The 9,942-nt window shown below is 33.6% G+C and overlaps 1 protein-coding gene and 1 long non-coding RNA gene across 3 annotated transcripts; both read right to left on the reverse strand.

Moving 5' to 3' along the window:
- Positions 1-2,030: 2,030 nt before the first annotated feature.
- Positions 2,031-5,419, reverse strand: LOC122327223 (receptor-type tyrosine-protein phosphatase C-like). Its single transcript, XM_043222433.1, has 9 exons — positions 5,234-5,419; positions 4,674-4,784; positions 4,435-4,563; positions 3,704-3,835; positions 3,400-3,549; positions 2,917-3,134; positions 2,751-2,811; positions 2,250-2,364; positions 2,031-2,151 (listed from the first exon to the last, which is right to left on the reverse strand). Exons 1-9 carry the CDS (start codon positions 5,253-5,255, stop codon positions 2,031-2,033), a joined length of 1,059 nt encoding a protein of 352 aa, XP_043078368.1. The 5' UTR covers positions 5,256-5,419.
- Positions 5,420-5,617: 198 nt separating this feature from the next.
- Positions 5,618-6,639, reverse strand: LOC122327806. 2 transcript variants are annotated; one of them, XR_006247721.1, is made up of 3 exons: positions 6,552-6,639; positions 5,950-5,967; positions 5,618-5,839 (listed from the first exon to the last, which is right to left on the reverse strand). It is a non-coding gene; the product is annotated as an uncharacterized LOC122327806 (long non-coding RNA). The 2 variants fall into 2 exon arrangements; XR_006247722.1 differs by lacking the exon at positions 6,552-6,639 and adding an exon at positions 6,056-6,168.
- Between the last annotated feature and the right edge of the window lie 3,303 nt (positions 6,640-9,942).

A 9,942-nucleotide genomic window follows, 5' to 3' on the forward strand; every position in this document is an offset into this window, starting at 1 on the left:
ACCATGAGTGACTAGTTTGGGTGCACACTTTCTAGTTATTGGTGGTATATTTTGTTAATATTTCTTTCTTGAGTTTAAGTTACCAACGGGGACCAAGCGAAGTTTGGGCGCTGTCCAGGTGCCATGTTGTCTCCCAGTGGTGGTCCATGCTGCTAAAGGACCGGCTGGCGTCAATTGTCGTGGTTATGTTCCACTGGACCAATCCATTCTGTAAATTAGCTGGGGGTGTGTAGGGTTGTTTGTTTAGTTATCTATTTTGATTTCTTGTTTATTAGTGTATATTTTGTGGGTTTGGTTTCTTCTTTATTCTAAGTTAATTATGTGGGTTTTGTTTAATGATGTTGGGCTAATTTTTCATTCGTGTGTGTGTAATGGATTAGTCCTTTGTGTATAAAAGCCCCCACCAGGTGTTACTGGGGGGTGGGTGATGTCTGTTTGTTACTTTGGTTTGGCTTAGTGTTAAAGTTAGTTCTGTTTACTTGACCTTTTTTTTAATGGGCCCAGACATTATTTCCTTTATTTCAATGTAATATTTAATTTGTGATTTTGTTTGACTTTAATAAATAATTTCTCTGGCTGGAAATCCTGCATTCCTGATTTTGACTGCTCGGTCCATCACACACTGTGAAGTTTTACTTGGCCACTGAATGGCACTGTGGCACAGTATAGCTGTCACGTCTTTGGACTTTGTTATTGTTTCTGTCTCGTGCCATGTGTTCTGTGTGACCTAATTTAGTTTATTGTCTTCAGCTGTGTGAGTTAATTTAGTCATTTGCATGCATCGATTTCAGCTTGTTTGTATTCGTCCAAGAGCTTCCTTAAATATTACCAATGTAGCAGCTTGTTGGAAGCCGTTACACTCTAGATCTTTCCCTTTCTGCAATGAGAAATCCACAGTCGTCCTGAGCAAGAATAGAGAGATGACATCTATCCAATACATTTTTAAAAGCCAGGTCATCAATTATGGATCTGGAGCAGTATAATACTAAAATACATTTGAATCTGACATTGCTGTCTTAATGGGACATATTTTCTTAATAACATATTCTTAAACAACAAAGTAACAATTAGAATTTTGAAAAATCTAAATAGTGACATTGTTTTCATGTCATTTTAAATAAAGGTGTATGTTTATTTGTCTGTCAGACAATGTAAGTGTCAGTTATGCAAAGTGAACAAACTGCAATCTATTATGATTTTGAGATTTAGTTATATACAAAGTGACCCAATTTTGTTTTTTGACCACTCAAAAGTATTTATTTCTTTATGAAATTAATTCCAAAACAAAAACTGCCATGTAATAAAACTTATCTGAGAAAGGATTTTAAAGAAAGCAAAAAAAAACATGACATTTCCATTTGACAAACAAGCATTTAAAAAAGTGATTATATTGAATATTTTCACCACTGAACTAATACAAGTATGTAATAAATTACGTATTACTATGGAACTGATATAATTATGAAATAAGGTTAATATCTTGTCTGGATATACAGTAGGCTCTTAATTCTTGTACTTGTGTCAGTCCATAACACATCTTGTTCAACTTTTCAGACAAAATGTCCTGATAATTAACCCCCTTCGTGCTGCACTGAACTGCAATTATGGTCCAAATAATTTGTTTACATAATACTGCAAAGCAAGCTTGTGACAAGCAAGTAATTTTAAAAACATTAATAGATGACAGAAAAAGTAATACATTAACAGGTTTTCTCTCTTCTGTCCCTAAAGAGTATTTGGACGCATTTAAAAACATTTAAAAGCAAGTATCATTACACAATAAAACAATTTTATTTTAGCGTGAACAAACTGGAAATGTGACTAAAGCCTAAAAATACTTTCATTATGTATGTTCAATGTCTCTCTCTCTCTCTCTCTCTCTCTCTCTCTCTCTCTCTCTGTGGTTTTGGTGTCTATCTCTTGTGTTTTAAATGTTCTGCTGGGTTAAACACTTACAACTAGAAGTAAAAGTTGTGCTTTCTCTAGATATGCAGTCATCTGCAACATAGTATTTGTCCACAAAATCACAGCTATTCATATTCATATCCCCCCCCGGACTTTGTTTTTTTCTCAGGTCTATGTACACGCAGAGGAACATTCACATATATGTCTTGAGCAACACAGTCTTCATCTTCTCCATCTTCTTCCTCCCTGTGGTGAGAAATTCTATTAGTAACACAGTAACACATTAGATGAACGTTCACAGAAAACATTGTGTGTAAAGAGTTTAGAAGGCAGCTGGGATTTACTGTGAAACTGACTGCTTTCTTCTTAGAAAGTACTTTTTGAAAAGCATGAAGAGCAGCGCAATTGATGTTACAATGATCAGGAAAACCAGGAAACCAACCACAGCCTTGTCGTTGTCTGAAGAAGGAACACATGAAACAAGGCTTTAAACAATAAACTGCCTCTAATCTTCAGGTTTTGCATAAAAGAGGTTTATTAACCAAAATTGTTGAGATCATGTTGAGATCACCTGATGAGCCAAAAATTAATTTATCTTTATCCTAGCATCCCTCATGTTTCTAACCACTTTTGTTACAGAAAATTTACATACAGGACAACTTTAACGAAAGATGTCGATCCACTTCAGCTGTTGACTATATATATATACACATGCAAGTGTAGAACTAATACAAAGAACTAATTAAAGCCCTATGAGAGAGATAGTACGCTGAACAGATAAAAAATGATAAAGTTAATTCTTAAAATTTATATATATATCTGGAACAAAAAAAAGTTGTTCTTACAATTAGTAGTAGCTTCAGAAGTAATGAGAGCTGAATGTCCTTCCTTATTTATGGCTGTAATCTGAAATAAATAAATGTGACGTGAAACACTGAAATTCTGACTCATGGGACTCTTTGGCTTTAATGAACGTCAGACTCTGAAAGACATTAGATGAGATTCAAATACCTTAATACCATATGTTGTAAGGTAGTAAAGATCTGAGAACTTAAACAAGCATGTGTCCTGTGTATCTTCAGTGATAGTTTCTCCTTTGTATGTGATTTCAGCTTTGAATTTCCCTTCTCCTCCATTCCAGACTATCTTTGGTCCATTGATTTCACATTTTATTTCAAGAGAATTGTGAGAAGCGTGAGTTACTTCAACTTTTGATTGGAAACTGGGCTCTATCAAACAGAATAAAACAAAACATTTTAGACAAACATTGACATATTTACATTCAAGTAGCATTTAATAGCAACATTTATGAAAATTCCAATCTGCAAATAATTGAATGTAATTATTAAATTAGCAACAATAAACATTATAGACAGAAAATACATGAGGAAGAAAGGTCAAAATCTGATAAGGACAAAATATTATTTTTTCAGAAAATAGCGACAAAATGAAACAAAGAGACAAGAGATTTAAAAAAAAAAAAAAAAATCTTACTGTCAGAAAGTGTTTCACTGTCACCGGTGTAAATTTCATAATCTGTTTGGTCGACTGTTCCAGTAATTCTGCATGTATACTTTTTATATGGCAATAATCCAGTAATACTGCAGACTGTACTAGTGTCACTGTGTTTTATACAGATCCCGTCTGAAAATACAAAACATATCTGAATAAGACTTTAAACATCTGTTACCTCTACTAATATCATGAAAGACCTTCGAGTATTTTTACAGAAAATGTGGTGATGATCAGTTTTAATGACGCTGTATTGATAAAACAACAGGAAAGTGTGAGTCCTTACGATTATGATGATCACAGCTGACTGAAAAACGGTCCCATTCAATCCCTGAGCATCGATCATCCTCGAGTGAAGTCCAGGAGATTCTCAATGAGCTGCTGGATTTGTCCTGAAACCGTCCGTTCTTTTGCCAATCTTTGTCAATCAAAAGAAAAATAGAATTCAAAAACAATGCAAAACAAATTTTCACACTAGACAAACGTACACAAAGCTATTCAAGACTCAACATGTTTTACAGTAATCTTGTTTTGGATAACATTACATAACTAATATCAACTTTTATTAAAAACATAACATCTTTAAAATGTAACAAACAAACTAGAGATGAAAATAAACAAATAGCAAAAACAAAACAAAAAATTATTCAAAAATTATTTAATTCAAGTCTCTGAACTAATACATTAATATGACAAATGAAAAGTACAAAATTCTTGTTTCGTTCTGTAAATAAATCTGTTCATTCACATCATGATATTAAAGATGTTTTAATAAAATGATGAAAACCTTTTCATTGTTTAATATTATATTATATAAACGGAATATAAAGACATTCATATAGTTTTAAATGAATCTTAAGAGTCTAAATACTTGTAAGGGTCAATGTATTGTACATGTAATCACCTTTCTTTCTTTTTTTTCTATTCATCATGACTTTATAGGTAAATATTCCCAGGTGTGTAGGAGAGAGAGAGAGAAGGAACTGAATCAGTTCTGTCTCTTTAACAGGAACTCACCGCATGTTATTTTAAAGGAGAGCTCTTGACTCTTGATGGGTTTCTCATAAGAATATTCTCCAGTGCAGGTGTACTGTGTGTCTGGTAATAATGACACTGAATCATTTAAACCATAACTTCTGATGTCTTCTGAACAACAAAGAAGAAAAACTCATCAACTGATTGTCTGTTTAATCATCAATAGAAATATAGTATGATTACAATAAATTCACAGTCATTGAACCATTCCCAGTACTTACTGTTCTTGTGGTTGGTGCACTTGATGATAAATGGATCACTACATAGTGCAGGTTTATTAGTCCATTCAAACTGAGAGGGAATAGTTTGATTGAAGTTTATCTGAGGCTTGACTGAAACAGAAATATTCAGATTGTTAAGAAATTTCGAGTCACATAACAGAGACACTTCAACATAATGACTATGAATTTGAGATAAGGTAAAAAGTAGACTTAAAATTCAAGTAAAATGATATCATTAATGAGTTTGCTTTAATTTTGTTATGATACACAAAATTGTTGTGCACAAAGAAAAAAATATTGAACGCATATTAATAATCAATGTTTGAAATGCCTCTATAGAAATGTATAATTCATATTATATTTAATACAATAATTGAGCAATTAATGTCATTAAAATTCCAATAAAGTCTCTTGTGTATTTGACCAATTCAGATGAACTGAAAGTCAATTCAAGAGAGTTTGATTCATTAAATATTCAACATTATTCTACAGACATTTGAGTTTAAAGAGCAGTAAAAATTAAGCATGTTTTTAAGAAGAAAAGCATATTAAACACCAACCTGGAGGCAGATCAACATTCATTGTGTATTCACATGTGTCCAGTTGAACAGTGTGTGTAGAAGAACAAGAGTTTTTCTCCGTTCTTTCAACACATTCAGTCAGATTCCATTGAATATCATTGAATTCTCCTTTCAGACACACTTCAGTATCTGTCACGCTTGACACGACAGCTCTTGAAATACTTCCTCCTTCTTCTGTACAAACATTAAGAGACACATTTAAACATGAACATCACTGCTTTATGTAACTAAATATTAATCAGTTAAGTGTAAATCAAACTGGATCTTTTTAAAGTGTGAGGTCACTGTAAAATATGTCCCATTTCAGGACCTTTTAATTCATGAAGAAATCTTCTTTTTCACACTTACTGGAAGTAGAGGTTTTTCTTTCACTGGGTTTACAGTCATCTACAGTGACGATGTACTCAGTGCATGGTTTTAACCATTCAAATGGTATTTTAAAGGTAGTTTGGTTAGATATTTTCTCAGCACGGATCTCTCTGAGCTTATCCTTTATCCTGATCGTGTAAGTTTGTTCATCAGAGCTGTTGATATTCACCACATAAGCTGTGGTTTTGTTCTCGATCTCCATAAGACTGTACTGACCTGTGTGTAAGAGCATATGAACATTCAGAAATTCATGAGAAGCAAACCGTGTTGAACAACACAATCAAAGCTGACTTCACACAACAGGAGCGATATAAACAAATACTCACATCGACTTCCTGTGGGATCTGAGAAGAGCACATATTTACAAGTTAATCATCAGAAATCAAGCAATGTTGTCCAAAAAACATCAATAATTCTCTCAGAGAGTGTTACCCGGGGTGTTGGTGTGTGTGTGTAAGGTTGAGGAGGGTTGCGTGGAGGTCTGGAGTGTGATGGTGGTGTTTGGAGGTGAGATGGTCTCATTTCTTTCATTTGACTGAGATTCTACTTGACAACAAACACAAGTTAAACTTGACTGACCAGGCTAAAGATGTACTACAAATTGAATAAAAAACGCATACATTTCGAGAAGCAAATCATTACTTTCACCTGGTGATAGAGGGGTTTGTGTAGGGGTGAGGGGCCTGTTTTTAAAAATGCAAGTTCATGAAATTGAGCATAACTTTACAGTAATTCACAAATATGCAACAGGGTGTCTAGTTGCTTATTAGCAGGCATTTTATCAAAATAAAAAAACCAAAATTAAATTAAATTAAATTAAATTAAATTGCTCGGAGATGGCGTGTCTGTAGAACGGCATGTTGGGAAGCTGGAGGTCAGAGTGTGAGAGTATAATAATGCAGGAGTGTGAGTTTGATGACAGCTTTACCTTTGCTGGGGGTGTCTGCAGGTGAGTTTGATGAAGTGGAAGGAGTGGTGAGCTTTGACTGAGTGGCTGTAATGATGGATTGACAGCATGAAACAATAGCAAAAATTTAGTCATTACTATTAGGATTAAAATTACCAAAATATACAACTATTACTATTACCATTAGTGATTACAGAGGAACTTAAAAAAAAAACAACAACAGCAACACACACCACAAATATACAACTATATATATATATTTAAATGTACTCTATATGTTTAAATCAGAAACATCAGACAAAAAAACCCTTACCTGCATTATTTCCTGCATCTGTGGAAACAACAGAATATTTAGTGATTTAATTATTTCTTGAGACTCAACAAAATGAATGCTTCTGTGCCAAAAGGAAGTGTTTTCTCCTGTTTTTATTATTATTAATTATTACATTGCATGATTCTGTGTCTAAAATAATTGCACTATTGGCATTTAGCAATGCATTTAGAAATGGCTGAAATTTGATGCTTGCTACATGTTGTTTTTAAAGTATTCTATCTTTTTATGCACTCTTTCACAGATTGGAGAGCCTCTGTCCATCTTTACTTCTGAGAGACTTCTCTAAGACATCCCTTTTATAGCTAATCGTGTTACTTTGTTGCTAGATGTTCTCCCAGCTGAATCTTTTCAAAATGCATTGCCTTTTTAGCTCTTTGTTGCCGCCGTCAACTTTTTGAGACCTATGTTATAAGATTTATGTTCCATTTTAAATAAAACACTGGTTCATGTGATTGAAAGACATTCATTAAAATAAAATGAAAAATCTCATTATATTTAAATAAATAAGTGAAACTTTCTAATAATGCCCAACTCATGCCAAACGGCAAAAAATCCAAAAGGCAAATATGGCTTACTGTTAATTTCTGGTATAAATACGTGTAAAAACAAAATGGTATAAACATGTAAACCTAGGCACTTGCAACACGTTTTTGACTACAACTTTTTGTTTTTCTTCTTCACATGTTATTTCAGACCATGCTAACCCAATGAACATTTTGCAGTTCAGATCATGTCTTAACTTACTAGCTAACTAGCTTACTAACTTAACTATTCTAGCAATACACTAGTATAGGATCCTTTTCATGAACATAAAAAAACCCTACTTAATAATTATACACTCCTCAATATAACATTATAACAGTATAAGTAGTTTTTCAGCCATCATGCGTAATAGTAGTTATTCTTATTGGTGTGGAATAATTCAATGGAATTGGTAAAATTGCCTAATAATTATGCACACACTGTAGAAGCCTTTTAAATGACAGAATAATTTGCATTAAAACATAAACCACAATAAAAAATGTCATTAATATTTGCAGCCATAATGTCAATTAAAATGAATATATAAAATTCTCTACATTTCTTTATAAATCGAGGAAAATATAAGCCGATCATAACTTTTACTTGATGGCGACACTGTTTCAGGATGATTTTTTTTTTAGTCAATATAAACTTTACTTAATACTTACAAGTGTCCCACCATAAAACCTTAAAAAAAACATAAAAAACAACAAAAAAAACTAAACTAAATCAAAACACTCAAGATACTTTAGCAGTACACTTATGCTTTGCTAAGCGGGAATTTATCACTTTGGCGGTCTGAAGAGTATTTCTGTTCTGCTTGGTGAACAAGGACAATGGTTCTCTGAAACAATAATACTGCTAATAATTAAAGGCAAAAATACTTAAAGGTAAATAAACTAACAACAGAGATGATAAATATGTTAGTCCTGCAATTACACACTAAGATATAGTCCTCAATCCTCATTGACATCCCAGTCAAGATTCAGGGACTCATTCAAAGGCAGTATTTAAACTGATGACTTTTGATGGAAAAATTTAATTCTATAAACTAGATCTGTTACACTACAATTCAGAGAGATAATAATATCACACAACTCAGTAACTAGACCAAAACATGAATGAATGCAATTAATTCACGACATTAGTCACAAAATGCCACATAATACAAAATACAGCAATATTTTGTTAAAAAAAAAAAAAAAACAACTAAACAAAACAAAACAAAAAATAATAATCAGTAAATAATTTTTTGTAGGTTACACTTTTGTACTTACATAAGACCAAGCAAATGATCGAAACTAAGCATCCTGGAGCAAAATGTTTCGCCATATCTAAGAGTTCAAACACCTCTTCAGAGACAATCGGTCTCACTCTTGCCTTTAGCTTTGCAATAATACTCCAGTTTAGGGAAGTCGCATTTTGCCACAAAATACTGTGTCATGTCCCCAAATGGGTACTGAGATAGTCATCTCATTTTTGCTGGTGTTCACTGCACCCATATAAGAGCACCACATTCAGAACATCTCCACTTGAATGTGTGAACAATTCAACTCAAATGTCATCAGATACACAATCTGCTACATCATACATCTAACATCTATTTCATTGATCAAAGCTTCACCCTTAAAGCATCTTGAAAAAAAAAATCCTTCAGTAAAGTCAAAAATAATTTTGTGTGTTTAGATGCTGGTTGGGTATCGTTTGAATTTTATCAATTCCCAATTTCAATTCCAGTAGTGAAAATAATAATAATTTAAAATTCAGATGTCAAACATATTTATTCTGTGTGTTTATTTTTACGAAGCATCCTTTGATTAACATTAAAGGAACAGTTGACTCAAAAATGAAAATTCTGTCATCATTTACTCGCTCTCAAGTGAATTTCTTTGTTTTGCTGAAAGGAAGGATATTTTGGTCACCATTGACTTCCATAGTAGGAAAAAAGACTATGGGAGTCAATGGTGACCCAAAACAGCCTGGTTTTGCAAGGATATACTGCCATCATTTTGTGTAGTTTGAAGTGTGACACACCTCTGTAGATACACAATATTGCTAAAAGTATTTGCTCACCTGCCTTGAATCGCATGAACATAAGATACATCCCAATCCTAATTCATAGGGTTCAATATATCGTCGATCCACCCTTTGCAGCTATAGCTTTAACTCTTCTGAAAAGGCCGTCCACAAGGTTTAGGAGGGTGTTCATGGGAATTTTTCCTGAAGAGCAGTGTGAGGTCACACATTGATGTTGGCAGAGAAAGCCTGGCTCTCAGTCTCCGCTCTAATTCATCCCAAAGGTGTTCTACCGGGTTGAGGTCTGGACAGTCAAGTTCATCCACACCAGAGTCTGTCATCCTTGTCTTTATGGACCTTGCTTTGTTCACTGGTGCACAGTTATGTTGGAAGAGGAAGGGGCCAGCTCCAAACAGTTCCCACAAAGTCGGGAGCATGGAATTGTATAAAATGTCTCGGTATGCTGAAGCATTCAGAGTTCCTTTCACTGGAACTAAGGGCCCAAGCCCAGCTCCTGAAAAAACATACCTACACCATAAT

Source organism: Puntigrus tetrazona, chromosome 22 (assembly GCF_018831695.1).
Source record: "Puntigrus tetrazona isolate hp1 chromosome 22, ASM1883169v1, whole genome shotgun sequence".
NCBI classification, from domain to species: domain Eukaryota; kingdom Metazoa; phylum Chordata; class Actinopteri; order Cypriniformes; family Cyprinidae; genus Puntigrus; species Puntigrus tetrazona.